Source organism: Chiloscyllium plagiosum, chromosome 35 (assembly GCF_004010195.1).
Source record: "Chiloscyllium plagiosum isolate BGI_BamShark_2017 chromosome 35, ASM401019v2, whole genome shotgun sequence".
Lineage (NCBI taxonomy): Eukaryota > Metazoa > Chordata > Chondrichthyes > Orectolobiformes > Hemiscylliidae > Chiloscyllium > Chiloscyllium plagiosum.
Window position 1 is genome coordinate 8998079 of NC_057744.1, and position 16856 is coordinate 9014934.

The following is a 16856-nucleotide window of genomic DNA, read 5'->3' on the forward strand; positions in this document are numbered from 1 at the left end:
CCACTTAGGACAAAGATGAGGAGACAGTTCTTCACCCAAAGTATGGTGAGCCTGTGGAATTCATTACCACAGGAAGTAGTTGATGCCAAAACATTGAATGTATTCAAGAGGCAACTAGATATAGCACTTGGGGCGAATGGGACCAAGGGTTTTGGGGAGAAAGCAGAATAAGGCTATTGAGTTGGACGATTGGCCATGATCATGATTAATGGCAGAGCGGGCTTGAAGGGCTGAATGGCCTCCAGCAGCTCTTATTTTCTATGTTTTTATGTGCTCTTTAGCGTGGTGTTAGGATGCTAAACTTCAGGGGATCCCAAAAGTGTGCTCCCATCCCAACTTAATTGGGCAACCCAGCAAACATGGAGCTAGACTAAAAGGAAATACGTTGGAATACTGGTATGTACAACCTGCAATTGTCCATTCCTTTAGAAGGAGACGATGCAGTTTGACACCCTGATTACCTCCAGATGCTGAATTTAATGATTGTCTTCTTCCTCAGTGTTCTCTTGAAGGCACATCTGAACCACAATGCTGTCACCTCCACCGCTGCTACAGCAAGGAGAACACGTCCTCAATCCATTGCAGTCAGAACAGGGATCAGATCAGACCTTGTGCGTATAGGTGTCCATCTCATCCACACAGCTGACCAGCTAACTAAACCAACCAGCACCCCAAAGAGATACAATCGCTGCATCAAAAGATACCTGTTAACACAGCTACGGATAGCTATGGCAGACATTCCAATTTCTTTCCTCTACTAGGCTGATCAGGAACGACTACCAGCATCTCTGGCAGCCTTCAGTATGTTTTGACAAGACTTACAGGTTACTACAGGTCACATTATGAATGTAGATTCCACGACCATCAAGCCCTGGAGTGGGACTCGAACCCCAAACTTCAAAGGCAGAGACATGACTCACTGCACCACAAGACCTCCTCCGAATCAGAGGTACCATGAAATAGAGAGACAAAGAGAGACAAAGAGAAAGGTAAAAGATTGTGCTATAACATTTGTTATTCTGAATTACACATTTATTCTAATGATGTGATGTCACTTACAGGTTTTGTAAAATAACTTGATTGGCCCAATGGCCAATGACTGGCTTAACAAACGTTCAGTGGTCAACCACAAAAATCACTGGAAGCAGTTCCTTCATTGGGAAATAAATGACAAACGAAATTATTTTGATCTCGTGTAGTAGATGCAAGACAAATGATTTTATTTATGTTGGGAATATTTTGATGGGGTTAGAATAATATTTATTTATTCATGGGATGTGGATGTCACTGGCTTGGCCAGCATTTATTCTCCACAGGACGGTTAAGAGTCAACCACATTGCTTATGGAGTAAGATGTAGGCCAGACAGGGTAAAAAGGGCAGATTTCCTCAACCAGGTGGATTTTTAGAACAATTGACAATAGTTACATGGTCACCACTGGGCTAGCTTTTTATTCTAGAGCGTTTACTAATTGCAAATTTCACTAACTGCTAAGGTGAGATTCGAACCCTTGTACCCAGAACATCAGTCCAGGATTCTAGGTTTACTAGTCCAGTGACATTACCAATACAACACCGCCTCCCCTTTCGGAATGTTGGGAAGGTGTACAAATTTCATGAACCTTGCATTGGGTTGAAAAGCCTACTTTATGAAAAATTCTTTGCAAATACCATGTGCAGTATCAATTATAGGATGTGAAATGGAAAGAGAAAAGGTTGGAAATGGTCAGCACATCTGGCAGCATCTGTGGAGAGAGAACCAGAGTTAACCAGGCTTGCTGGTCATGATCTGAGTGGGTAAATTTTTGTTAAGCAGAGATATTAAGGGATAAGGGTCAAAGGCAAGTATACAGAGTTAGGCCACTACTCAGCCATGATCTCATTGAATGACAGAACAAGCCTGAGGGGCTGAATGGCCTTCTCCAGTTCCCGTATTCCCTTTGTGACCTATCATCAGAACTTTCTTGATTAACTCTCTTTCTCTCTGCCTCACTGGTGCCACAGATGTTACCTGGCCTACTGAGCATTTCCGTCATTCTCTGCCTGTATTTCAGAACATTTGCTTTTCAATAAAGAATGGGGGTTGATCCTTCTCACTTTGATTACTTTGAAGTTTAATTTGTGTTCGTTATCCCGAATTTTCTTCATTAGTGTCAGAATCCATCAAATAACTTTATGGCAATTCTGGTGTTTCTGCACTTGGTTTTGCAGCTTTGGACAATTCGACAAGTCTCTTGATTTCATGAGCTGCAGGCGCCACAGATTTCCTCAAGGTTTCAACTCCCTCTGTGAATTTTCCATGGAACAACTGAACAAAAGATCCAAACAACTGATGAATATGCTCCATGTTCTGTGTGAGTTCTTGATAAACCCCATCTCCTGAAATCTGCTTGAGAGGAACAGTTGTAAAGTTCAAATTGAACTGGTTGATGTTTTCCTTCAAATTCTCCAGATGCTGGGTGATGCCTTCAGGTAAATCCGGGGTCCTTTCAAGCAGGGAGCTCAACCTTTCTCTTATCATACTTGTCTGGTCATGAAGATTTGTGCTAAAAGTTTGCATTTGCTGTTGGATTTCTTTCGACAGCAGGGTCATGTTCTGGGCAAACTCTTTCAAAATGGGACTTGGATCATGGATATTCCTGCGGAGGGAGAAAATAATGCATAACTCTACCTTTCTAGTTTGTAAGTGTCAGTGCTTCTGTGGTACAAAGGTAACACAAGAATCAATGAAATACACTGGGATAATTAAAATAAACCGAAAATGCTGGATAATGCAAGTGAGCAAAGGCTGGTAGGTATACGGAATGCTGGATGACTAAAGAAATTGAGGGCTTGGTTAAGAAAAAGAAGGAAGCATATGTAAGGTATAGATCGAGTGAATCCTTAGAAGAGGATAAAGGCAGTAGGAGTATACTTAAGAGGGAAATCAGGAGGGCAAAAAGAGGACATGAGATAGCTTTGGCAAATAGAATTAAGGAGAATCCAAAGGGTTTTTACAAATACATTAAGGAAAAAGGTAACTAGGGGGAGAATAGGGCCTCTCAAAGATCAGCATGGCGGCCTTAGTGTGGAGCTGCAGAAAATGGGGGAGATACTAAACGAGTTTTTTGCATCAGTATTTACTGTGGAAAAGGATATGGAAGATATAGAAAGTTGCGAAATAGATGGTGACACCTTGCAAAATGTCCATATTACAGAGGAAGAAGTGCTGAATGTTTTGAAACGCATAAAGGTGAATAAATTCCTAGGACCTGATCAGGTGTACCCTCGAACTCTGTGGGAAACTAGAGAAGTGATTGCTGGGCCACTTGCTGAGATATTTGTAACATCGATAGTCACAGGTGAGGTGCCGGAAGACTGGAGGTTGGCTAACATGGTGCCACTGTTTAAGAAGGGTGATAAGGACAAGCCAGGGAACTATAGACCAGTGAGCCTAACGACAGTGGTGGGCAAGTTGTTGGAGGGAATCCTGAGGGACAGGATGTACATGTGTTTGGAAAGGCAAGTACTGATTAGGGACAGTCAACGTGGCTTGGTGCATGGGAAATTATGTCTCACAAACTTGATTGAGTTTTTTGAAGAAGTAACAAAGAAGATTGATGAGGGCAGAGCAGTAGATATGATCTATATGGATTTCAGTAAGGCGTTCGACAGGGTTCACCATGGGAGACTGGTTAGCAAGGAATAGATCTCACTGAATACAGGGAGAACTAGCCATTTGGATACAGAACTGGCTCAAAGATAGAATACGAGGGTGGTGGTGGAGGGTTGCTTTTCAAACTGGAGGTTTGTGACCAGTGGAGTGCCACAAGGATCAGTGTTAGGTCCTCTACTTTTTGTCATTTACATAAATGATTTGGATGCAAGCATAAGAGGTACAGTTAGTAAATTTGCAGATGACACCAAAATTGGAGGTGTAGTGGACAGTGAAGACGATTCCCTCAGATTACAACAGGATCTTGATCAGATGGGCCAATGGGCCGAGAAGTGGCAGATGGAGTTTAATTTGGATAAATGCGAGGTTCTGCATTTTGGGAGAGCAAATCTTAGCAAATCTTAGCTTATACACTTAATGGTAAGGTCCTAGAGAGTGTTGCTGAACAAAGAGACCTTGGAGTGCAGGTTCATAGCTCCTTGAAAGTGGAGTCGCAGATAGAATAGTGAAGAAGACGTTTGGTATACTTTCTTTTATTGGTCAGAGTACTGAGTACAGGAGTTAAGAGGTCATGTTGCGGCTGTACACGACATTGGTTAGGCCACTGTTGGAATATTGCGTGCAATTCTGGTCTCCTTCCTATCGGAAAGATGTTGTGAAACTTGAAAGGGCTAGAAAAGATTTACAACGATGTTGCCAGGGTTGAAGGTTTTGAGCTATAGGGAGAGGCTGAAAAAGCTGAGGCCTTTTTCCCTGGAACGTCGGAGGCTGAGGGGTGACCTTATAGAGGTTTATAAAATTATGAGGGTAAATAGGCAAAGTCATATCCCTGTGGTGGAGGAGTCCAGAACTAGAGGGCATAGGCTTAGGGTGAGGGGGGTAAGATATAAAAGGGACCTAAGGGACAACCTTTTCACACAGAGGGTGGTACGTGTATGGAATGAGCTACCAGAGGAAGTGGTAGAGGCTGGTACAATTGCAACATTTAACAGGCATTTGGATGGGTATATGAATAGGAAGGGTTTGGAGGGATATGGGCCAGGTGCTGGCAGGTGGGACTAAATTGGGTTAGGATATCTGGTCGGCATGGACCGGTTGGACTGAAGGGACTGTTTCCATTCTGTACATCTCTACAACTCTATGAGTCTATCTGGCAGTATTGATGGGCTGTGAAGAGAAAAACTGTGTTAACATTTTGAGTCCACATGATTCTACTTCAGAATTTCAACCCAAAGATGTGTAGTTTGACGATTGGCCATGGCAAATTATCTGTCGTGCCCAGGGAGGTGCACACTAGATGGATTAGCCATAGGAAATGCAGGGTTACCAGGGATAGGTTGGGGCTTTCAGTCTAGGTGGGATGACGTTCAGAGCATTGGTGTGTGCTCAATATGCTGAATGGCCTCTTTCCATACTGCAGTGACTCTGCGAACCATTGTCAGATTATTTTACTTTCCTGCTAGAGTCTTGAAAAGCTATACCACAGATTCAAAACATTATTAGCAGCACTCACTACAGCAACAACTTATTGATGTCTTTAACTTCGTAAATCCACTGAAGGCTCTACACAGCATAATGATCAGATAAGAAATGACAGCAGGGGTTAAAGAAAGGAAAATTAGGACAGTTGATTAAAAGCTCAAAGAGGGAGGTTTTAAGAAATGGAGGCGTAGAGGTTTGTAGAATACATTCTAGACCTTGGGGCTTAGATCACCATAGGTACCCACGTCAACACTGAGGATAGAAAATGGACGCTGCATATGAGGCTAGATTTAAAAGAACACGGAGTTTGCAGTTGGTAGAGTTAGAGGAGTTTACAAAGTTCATGTGGTATGGGGAGACTGTGGAGGTAAAGAGCATGGAGGGCTGGAACTTTAAAAGTGAGACATGCTGAGTTTCTCCAGCACACTGAAGTTTTTATATCAGATTTCCAGCATCCATAGTAGTTTGATTTGATTTATGTATTAGTTTAATGATCTTTTTGCATCTTGGCTACCCAGTTAGGAAGAATGAAGTGAAAAAGAATTAAGAATTAAGTTCCTGTTTTGCTGAAAAATGATGCATTTTGTCAAATCTTTTTGACTTGCTGTCATTAGGATACCCACAAGAAATATAGATAGAAAGGGAAACAACAACTTATCATGCAAGACGGGTGGTTGACAAGTGAATTATGTTTGGTAGGGGCATTGCCATGGAGATGATGATGATGATGCAATCTCCATGGAAGTATCTGTACTTATCACAGTCCACTTTGTCAACAATGAACGCTTTCTTCTCTTACAGTTTAAACTTTGCTACCTTTTTACATTGGTATTCTTAAATTGGCCTGGCGAACACAACATGAAAGCCTTAGAAAAATATGATTGCTCCTCACAGGCCGTGATCCTCTTATCTTATTGAATGGTGGAGCAGGCTTGAAGGGCAAAGTGGTCTACTCTTAGTTCTTGTTTGTATGTTTGTACAGCAACAAAATTGATTCCTGGTATTAAACGTTTACTTGATTAAATAAAAAAGCAATTGATGGCACTTGTGTTGATTTTGAGCTAATTAAATTGAAGTTTGTCAGCTTAACAAGAGGGGTATAATTACATTAATCCATATAAGCCTAGACTTCCTGAACTTCCTGGGATTACGAGTCAGAATTAATTGCAGCCTTGAAAGCTCCAAAACACCAATAGCTGCTGTAGACCAAATATGAGCACCTGACTGGTCCCTTTAAATTCTCATTTCTTTAAATAGTGAGGTCTAATTCCTGTCCTGAAAAATCCCAGGAGAAGGTTAGGTGCTGTTAACTTGTAACGCTGGCAGTCCAAGCTGCTGGTCACGAGAACAAGACTACTGAGCCTGGGAAGCAAAGCAAAAGAGCAAGGTCAGGATGAAGGCCCCACTGAGAGGTTGGAATGGAAAGTGAGAAGCTGCAAAGCAGGAAGAGAGTCTGCAAATGGAGTAATGGGGCACAACTAATGCAAAGAGGAAAAAGTAAACTTTAGACCTATCAATAAAGGAACATCTAACTGGAAAGAGGCAAATTAGTAATAGCTCCTGATGGCTCAGTGGTTAGCATTGCTACCTTACAGTACCAGGGACCTGGGTTCAATCCCAGCTTTGGGTGACCATCTGCATGGAGATCGCATGTTCTCCCACATCTGCATATGTTTCCATTGTGTGCTCAAGTTTCCTCCCACAGTCCAAAATATGCAGGTTAGATGGATTGGCCATGCTAAATTGTCTCATAATGGTAAATGTAGGGTTATGAGAATAGGATGAGGGCTGAGTATGCGTGGGATGCTCTTTGGAGGGTTGGTGTCGACTCAGTGGGCTAAATGGCCTCTTTCCACACTTTAGGGACTCAATGAATTCCTTGCAAAACAGTGTAAAGTCTTGAGATTAATACTGTAGGAATTCAGGAGAAGGGAAAATGTAGTAAATGTGACTGTTTATGATAGCATCAATTGAATAATTTAACAGTAAAGAGTTTTATTTCATAGAAGCATGCCAATTTTATATAAAAAAACTTTGTGCTGACTTATGACTGTAGTCTTGTTCAATTAAAGTACTGTGGTATCCACGAAATTAATGTTTTCCTGTGTCTGTTTGCTTTACATTTAATGGAGCAAATGCTGGACAAGAGCTAGTTTACTTTCTTTGCAGAGAGGTAACACCAATAGAAGAAAAGAAAATTAAGTCCTTACATTGATATATTGACAAAGTTAATATCAGTGAAAGGGCTTTCACCACGAGTTGATCCAGCATCTGATGCAACGGGAAAGGCACGAGCCACCATTCCTGCTCAAGAAAACAGAAAAAGAAACATGCACATTTATCTTTGAAATCATGTGAATAATAATTTCACCCATCCTCATTAACATCAAAAATCACACAACACCATGTTATAGTCCAACAGGTTTAATTGGAAGTATTAGCTTTCAGAGTGCTACTCCTTCATCAGATGGTTCATCAGGTCAACCACCTGATGAAGGAGCAGCGCATCGAAAGCTAGTGCTTCCAATTAAACCTGTTGGACTATAAGCTGGTGTTGTGGGATTTCTGACTTTGTACACCCCAGTCCAACACTGGCACCTCCATGTCATGATTTTCGTTAACAATTTATTTTCTGCCCTCCTCTCTAAAGATGCTAGAAATGGGCTGTGTTGAGTTGGTGACAGTAGTCCGTGGGATAAAAAGCAGATATCTAGACCAGATTATGCCACCCTCCATAGATAATACCATTGCCCAGCCAGATTTTATGAGTGCTCAAAAGTTCCTGCAATGCATACCATCAGCAGTTCTCACTACAACAACAGCAGCTTATACCGATATTATGGTCTTTAACGTAGTAAACTCACTCAAGGCTACACACAGCACTGTGATCAGATAAGAAATGACAGCAGGGGTTAAAGAAAGGAAATTAGGACAGGTGATTAAAAGCTCAAAGAGGGAAGTTTTAAGGAACAGCTTAAAGGCTTGGAGAGAAATTGAGATGTAGAGATTTGGAGAACACATTCTAGACCTCGGGGCTTAGATTACCATAGATACCAATGTCAGCACTGAGGATAGAAAATGGAGGGCACATATGAGGCTAGAATTAAAAGAACACAGAGTTGGTGATGGTGGTAGAGCTAGAGGAGGTTACAAAGTTCATGGGCTTATGGAAGGTGTTGAGGCAAGGCCATGGAGGGCTGGAATTTTAAAAGTGAGTCAGTGGTGATTCAGAGCCAACCTAGCTCAGTGGATGCAGAGATGAAGGGACTTGCTGCAAGTTAGAACATAAGGGCCAGTGTTTTGGGGGAGTGTGTGGGGGGGGGCGGGGGGGGGGGCGGGGTGGAGGCTAACTGTTTCATGGAGAGTGGAAGATGAGAAACCAGCCAAAAGAGCATTCACATAAATTAGTCTGGGTATAACAAAACCATCCATGAGAGTTTCAAAAGCACACGTGTTCAGCTAGGTCAACATTATAGAGTTGATCCTTGGAGACAATGATCAGCAGCACTTGATTAATTACACCTTTGCCTTATATTCCTATTTTAGAATTGGCCCATTCATATGCATGTAATAGAATTTAAAAATTGAATATTTGTCAAACTAATTATATTGCAATTTTCTTTTAATAGTTCGGAATAATTATTTTCTGGTTTGCTTGTTCTACTTGTACAAACAGATTAATATCAAATTTGGGCCACATTGCTCAGCCTTCCACAAAGACTAATGTTTCCCAGACTGTAGTTACTCATTTCTTCAGTTATTCCAAGGTCATAGAGCATAGAAACAGACAATTTAATTCAGCTCATCCATGCCGACCTGATATCCTAAATTAATCCAGGCCCATTTGCCAGCATTTAGCTTACATCCTTCCTATTCATATACCCATCCAGATGGCTTTTAAATGTACCAGCCTCCACCACTTCCTCTGGCAGATCGTTCCATACAAGCACCACCCTCTGTGTGAAAACATTGTCCCTTAGGTCCCTCTTAAATCTTTCCCTCTAGTCTTGGACTCCCCATCCATGCTCTCCATGACTTTATAAACCTGTATAAGGTCACCCCTCAACCTCCGACGCTCCAGGGAAAATAGCCCCAGCCTATTCAGCCTCTCCGTCTAGCTCCAAACCTCCAACCCTGGCAATATCCTTGCAAATCTTTTCTGAACCATTTCAAGTTTAACAACATCTTTCTTATAGCAGGGAGACCAGAACTGAATATTCCTATTGTCAATCTGTAAGAGTAATGAAAATACACCCTATTTCCAAAGTGGGGCTCGGACTCATGACATTCTGAATCAGGCAGGATCACATTGACCACCAGAGCTACATCAAAAAATATTTTTTGAACATACCTTTTGCCAAGAATAGGACCAAAGTAACCACAAGTATCTTCATGATGATCAGTTTCTCAACCTGTGAAAAGACAATGTCACCTGTTAGACCTTGAAATTTCAACGATTAAAAGTGAGATGAATGATAAGCTTTGGACCACAAAACCCATGGAAACAAAACCTGGAATGCAATGGATCCCACTGTTTGTCCCACTGTGACCCCACTTTCAGGTGTGAGTGAGATTTGTGAAAGTGAAGTGTTTAAACTACACTGCTTTTTTTAAAAGATAGAATCCTACCTTTTCACTGCTAGAGCAGAAATCAGGCTGCAGATACAGTCAGGCCTTCCCACCTGTTAAAAAAATCATATGGATTTAAGGGGGCCTTGCTATTCTTAAGACACAGTCCAATTGTCAAGGCAGCCATTGCAGTCTTGGAGCACAGATCCCAAAATATTGTCTCATAAGAGCCAATATAACATCGATATAACTTTTGACCTCTGAACGTGTCTCAGTATTCTACAGCCAATGTTTGAAATGCGGTCGCTCTTGGAACATCGGAACCACATCAACTAATTTGTGCACAGCAAGCTCCCATGAACAGCAATGTGGTAATGACCAGATAACATGTTTCTCTAATGTTGATTGAGGGATAAATATTGACCAGGACAATGAGGATCAGTCAGGCTTCTTTTCTGAATAAGGCCACATCCATTCACGAGAACAGAAAAGACATTAGATCAATATCTCAAAGACATTATCTCTGACTCCCTTAGTAATGCACTGGAATGTCACCTTAGCTCTTTGTGTTAAGCTGCTGGAGAAGGTCTACAGAGCCAAGTTTATTACACTGATACCAGACAATAAAACAGCAATTATTGCGGAAGAAACACACAATGTAGACTGGTTAATTATAGGAAATTGATAATTAGATTTTGGAAGCCTTGAAAAGTATGTGAATCATCCAATTAGAGGAGGGGCCATACTCTCAATGTATTGGCTAACAAGCCTAGTCAGGTGATTGCTCTTTCAGTGGGAGAGCATTTTGGGAACAATGATCACAACTCCTTAGATTTTAAGATAGCTATGAATAAGGATAAGTCAGGGCCTGGTGGCAAGGTACTAAATTGGGGAAGGGCAAATTACATCAGTATTAGGCAGGAGCTAAGATAATTAATTGGAAGGAGCTTTTATTAGGCAGGTCCACATTTGACATGTGGCAATTGTTTATAGACCTGTTGATGAGAGTTCAGGAGCAGTTCCATTAAGGAGAAGGACAGGATGGCAAGGTAAGGGACCCTTGGATAACGAGGGAAGTTGTGAATTTAGTCAAAGTTTTAAAATAGCATATATAAAGTTTCAGGAAGCTAATGTTGGACAGGGACTGTGAGGAATATATAGAAAATAGGAAAAAAACTCAAGCAAGGATTTAGGAGAGCAAGAAGGGGCCATGAAATGACCTTGGCAAGTAGAGATAAAGAGAATCCCAAGGCATTCCATACGTACATACCTTAAAAACAAGAGGATGACTAGGAAGAAGGTAGGACCGGTCAAGGATAAAGTAGGGAACTTGTGCTTGGAGGCAGAGGATATGGGTGAGATCCTAAGTTAGTACTTTGCATCAGTATTCACCCAGGAGAAGGATATGGAGGACAGTAAGATTTGCGTGGAGTATGCTAATATCCGAGGGCATTTTGAGATCAAGAAATAAGTGGTGTTGGGTCTTTTGAAGAGCATTTAAGGCAGATAAGTCCCCAGGGCCTGATGGTATCTACTCCAGGTTATTGAGAGAGGCATAAGAGGAAATTGCTGGGGCCTTGACCAAGATCTTGATAGCCTTGCTATCCTGGAGGACTGGCTAGTAACTTAATATTGTTCCTCTGTTCAAAAAGGAAAATATAGATAATCCAGGAAACGATATACTGGTGAATCGCACATCAGTGGTTGGGAAGCTATTGGAGAGAATTTGCTGTTTGTGATACATATAAATGGCTTCGATGAAAATGTAGATGGGTGGACGAGTAAGGTTGCAGATGATACAATGATCAATGGAGTTGTGGATAGTGCAGAAGGTTGTCAAAGGATACAAAGGGTTATAGATCAGTTGCAGAAATGGGTGGAGAAATAGCGAATGGAATTTAATCTGGGTAAGTGTGAGGTGCTGCACTTTGGGAGATCAAATGTTAAGGAAATGTACACTGTTAATGGCAGGACCCTGATCAGCATTGATGTACAGAGCGATCATGGGCTCAAGAATATAGTTCCCTGAAAGTGGCCACACAAGTAGAAAGGGTGGTAAAGAAGATATACGGCATGTTTCCCTTTATTGGTCGGGGAATTAATAACAAAAGTCAAGATATCATGTTGCAGTTTTATAAGACTTTGGTTAGGTGATACTTGAGAGTGCTACATTCAATTCTGATCGCCATATTATAGGAAGGATGTGGGGGCTTTGGGGAAGACGCAGAGGTTTATTAGGATGCTTCTTCGAGGAGAAAGTGAGGTCTGCAGATGCTGGAGATCAAAGTTGAAACTTTATTGCTGGAACAGCACAGCAGGTCAGGCGGGCATAAAGGATTAGTTTAATTTGGTATCATGTTCAGCACAACACCATGGGTTGAAGGGCCTGTTCCTGTGCTGTACAGTTCTATATATATTACTGACGATGACGAGGAGCTTGAATGTATGGTGGCTAAATTTACAAGACAGGTAGGAAAATGTGTTGTCGTAAAAAGGATGCTGACTGACACAGAGTTTAAATTGGTGGGCCAAGATCTGACAGCTGCAGTAGAATGTTCACTTTTCAAAAGAATAGAAAGGTAGAGTATTATTTTAAACAGAGAATTACTGCAGAATTCTGAGGTGCAGAGAAACCTTGGTACTCTGTTGCATGAGTCACAAAATCTGAGTATGCAGGCTCAATAAGTAATTAAGAAGGCTGATGGGATGCTGTCTTTTTCATTATGAGAAGAATTGAACATAAAAGTAAGGATGTTATGCTTGAGCTATAGGGCATTGGTGAGACCATAGCTCTAATACTGAGGGAAGTTTTGGCCTCTTTATTTAAGGATGGATATAAATATTGGAGACAGTTCAAAGGAGCTTTGCTAGATTGATTGGAATGTTGGATTGTTTTGAGGATAGATTTGACTTCTCTTCACTGGTGTTTAAAACAATGAGAGGTACCTTGGTTGAAATTTATAAGATCCAGAATGTTCTTGACAAACTGTGTGTGGCAAGAACATTTAGCCTTGTCGTTAATCCCAGAAATAGGGGGTGCTACTTTAAAGTTGGGCCCACCCTTTTTAGGACTGAGAAAAGGGGAATTTGTTTCCCTCAGTGGCTTGTGTGAGTTTTGAACACTCTGCTGCAGAAAAGGCAGTACACTCGAGTTAATGAAAACTTTTTAAGACATAGATGGGCGGAGTCAAGGATTATCATGGATAAATGGGAATGTGGAATTCAGAATATGAACTGACCAGGCTGTGATCTTATTGAATGGGAGATCAGACTCAAGGCATCCTTCTGCCTTTTTTTTTATTTTTGTTCACATCTTTTGGGTGACAGAAATTCTATTAAAATATGTATCAGCGAACATATCACTTGGTTAAGAATACACTTCAGTTCAGGGATGTCACATGGCCATTTGGTCTAACTGATCTAGACCAGTGTTTATATTCTGCATGAGTCTCCTCCCATCTTATCATTACTGCCATCAGATTCACCCTCTTTCAATGGGCAGATTGATAAACACTCTTATCAGAGTGTGTCAGAATGTACGTTGATAATCGGATCATTTCAGCAACAGCTAAAGAGTAAATAGAAACTATTGATTTACAACAGTTCCCGACATTTTTCTTTAAAACAAACCAATTTTCCATCACAAGCAAAACTGCAGTTGAATCTCCAGCAGCTGCAGTATTTTCCTTTTACTGTAACATCTGAAGGTGTACTGGGTTGGAGCTCTTACCTATAAGCTCTGAGACATATTAGTTAAATAAGCTACCACTAAATCACCCATGTCTCTAATTAAGGTAATAATTAACAAGCACTGCCAAGCAGGAACAGTGGGACATGGTTTTCAAAGTGCACAGCATAGTGGTATGGCAGCCTCACAATTGTGATTGTTGAAAGAATCCTGGAGCACATATAGTCGGTCCCTCAGTTTCTAATAAATGATTGAAATCTCACGCAATTCAAAATTAATCACTAATTTAATAATGCAAAATGGAATACTCCACACAGGAGGTAGGCACATTCGTGCACAATTTAGAAAGATACCAATTACTCTATATTACGCCAATTGGAACTATGATTTTTTTTGGGGGGGGGGCGGTGGGAAATTGCAAATTTAGAAATGGAACCGGACCAGCATATAACTGGTCAAGGAGACAGTGCATAGCGATCATGTTATTGAACTAGAAGCTCCCGTTCGGGCTGTTGTGGAGGAGTGGTAATATCTCTTCCTCTGAGCCAGGAGGCCATATGTTCCAGAGATGTGTAATAACATTACCGATCTTATCGTCCAGGGACTCCAGACAATATTTTGACCTTATCTCCCCTAATAACATTACCGAACAAGTTGACTAGGAAAATATTTAGAGGCTGGAGATTAAAACTGAGGACGCGAAGTCACACTGCCTCCAATGACGAGGGAACTTTAAATTCATTCTGGAGTTACATAACAATAAAATATTGCCCAGTTTCCAGTTCAACAATGTCCTTAAGGAAAGGATGTAGCATTTGGGAGAGAAATTAGCGCTGCTAATTATCACTTTCAGCTTTACACTCCTGATTAAAACCGCAGACGTGTCCGATACTAATTTCCACAGTTTACCAAAAAAGGCCATGATTTTGTTCCTTTCACTTTTCCTCATCCCCAGGGCTGCATGGTCTCTTGGCGGATCACATCCTCCGGTGTCCCGCTCCACACCACAGTGAACATCAATCCCACATTGGGAGGAACAGGGGCTTGTTCCACCCCAGTGTCACCACACACACACACACTCACACACACACACCTGCATGACTGGGAGGAGAAATCCCAGGCGCAAGTCTCTGTCCCACCACCCACCAAAGCGGCGACATCATGGGCAATTATAACTGCCCTACTCTCGGCACAGAGACTGAATCTGCTATTTTAGTCCAGACGCTTCACCACTGGTGAAAGTGAAAATTTCACACACTAAGAAGAACTATTCGTCAGGTCGCCACAAAATAAACTTTTTACAACCGTTAATTCATCCTGAAACACTTACCTCTCTGTCTTCAATCTATTGCTTTCTGTTCCAACTGATTTCCCAACTTCCCTTCCCTGAGGTTTATTAACCTGCTGTTATCTCTTGCGTCTGATAAAGAGGGAACAGTAAACTACAGACGGAGCTTATTTTTCGTTTTGTAGCAAACATTGAATGTGGAAATCTGCATCAGCTGATGATGGTGATGCTACAGACCAAATACGATTGATCAAAACTGCCAAGGAAGAAGCTACTGCTGTCGGCGATTTTAACTGCATCATTCTAAAATAATTGAGACTATTCCTATCCTTGGGATCATGGCAAGAATCCCTCCTGATCCAAAGTCATGCTGGGGATGAAGGTTGGAATCAGATTTGGATAGAAGAGGATAGGGTGAGAGGTAATTGTCTGCATGACCAAAGTTAGTTGGAAACCACAGATAAATCTCCATCGCAACTATTAGCCTAAACACCTCAATAATCAAACGGAGAGGATCACAGAGTGGGCCCACTCTATTCTTGCTGAAACAAAACCAGAAATTGCTGGAAAAGCTCAGCAGGTCCGGCAGCATCTGTAGAAAGAAATCGTTTCAGGTCGAGTATCGTTCTGAGGAAAGTTCACTCCACCCGAAAACATTAACTCTGGATTCTTTCCACAGAAGCTGCCTGACCTGCTGAGCTTTTCCAGTAATTTCTGTCTTTGTTTCTGATTTACAGTATCCGCTACCCTTGCTGATCCACTACTGTTTGTGGTCGCTCCTGCCACAAGATCAGCTGCCAATGGCCACACTTGCCTGCACTGTGCCATCCTGCCACAGGATTCTGCCCCCAGCTCCTCTGTGACATCTGTCCTCCAACTCCACTTCGGTTGAACGCACTTTCTGCTGCCCTCCACTTTACCTTCTTGAACAGATTTCTGTAAACGTTTCTGCACTGGTCGACTTACCTAAAATACTGTTTTTTTTCTGAGTGTTAGTTTTTCCAAGTTCTTTTTGCCCTTGCAGTTTCAAACTTTTCTTCGTTTGTGATAAAGGCTGCATATGGAACTTTAGCATACGTTTTAACAACCACATTTCAAAGGTCTCCAATTTCTCTCATATACCTTGATGTGGCAAACGTGGAAGTGGATACAAATGAGCAACTTATGGTTTTCCCTTGTTACAAGCTGGTGTTTTTTTTGTAAGCATTTTATCCTTCATCTTCCACCAAACTACTTTTAGCTTTCTTTGTCCTTCTAACTTTTGAACCACATCTAATATGTTCCGTTACAATTTGTTCTAAATAGATATACTCTCCTTCAGGAGCTGACACCATCCACTTCAAGCTTCACTCTCATCTCTGCTAATGTATTCCTTCTAACTACCGTTGTTTTGGCTTTTTCGTGTGCATCCTTAATCCATATTTTTGTTCAATATCAGACAACAGTAATGTTCATTTATATAGCACCTCTACAGTGGCAAAGCTTCATAATGTACTTCACAGGAACACTAAGCAAAACTTGATTTTTGAGCCACATGAGAACATAGTAGGGCAGGGGTGATGTAAAAATTGAATCAAATAAGAATCAGCAAAGATAGGGGTGATGTCAGAATAGGAATTGCTATTTAGAATACAAGCGCGGGTAGATAGGATAGTGAAGAAGACGTTTGATATGCTTTCCTTTATCGGTCAGAGTATTGAGTACAGGAGTTGGAAGGTCATGTTGCGGCTATACAGGACATTGGTTAGGCCACTGTTGGAATATTGGTGCAATTCTGGTCTCCTTCCTATCGGAAAGATGTTGTGAAACTTGAAAGGGATCAGAAAAGATTTACAAGGATGTTGCCAGGGTTGGAGGATTTGAGCAATAGGGAGAGGCTGAACAGGATGGGGCTGTTTTCCCTGGAGCGTCGGAGGCTGAGGGGTGACCTGATAGAGGTTTACAAAATTATGAAGGACATGGGTAACTAGGCAAAGTCTTTTCCCTGGGGTCAGGGAGTCCATAACAAGAGGGCATAGGTTTAGGGTGAGAGGGGAAAGATATAAAAGAGACTTATGAGGCAACTTTTTCACACAGAGGGTGGTACGTGTATAGAATGAGCTGCCAGAGGAAGTGGAGGAAGCTGGTACAATTGCAACATTTAAGAGGCATTTGGATGGGTATTTGAATAGGAAG

At 41.5% G+C, this 16856-nt stretch overlaps 1 protein-coding gene across 1 annotated transcript; it reads right to left on the reverse strand.

The window, feature by feature from the left end:
• Positions 1–1014: 1014 nt before the first annotated feature.
• LOC122540631 lies at positions 1015–14826 on the reverse strand. The gene is made up of 5 exons (XM_043676604.1): positions 14724–14826; positions 9766–9818; positions 9488–9548; positions 7347–7440; positions 1015–2638 (listed from the first exon to the last, which is right to left on the reverse strand). Exons 3-5 carry the CDS (start codon positions 9528–9530, stop codon positions 2173–2175), a joined length of 603 nt encoding a protein of 200 aa, XP_043532539.1. The 5' UTR covers positions 9531–9548; positions 9766–9818; positions 14724–14826; the 3' UTR covers positions 1015–2172.
• Between the last annotated feature and the right edge of the window lie 2030 nt (positions 14827–16856).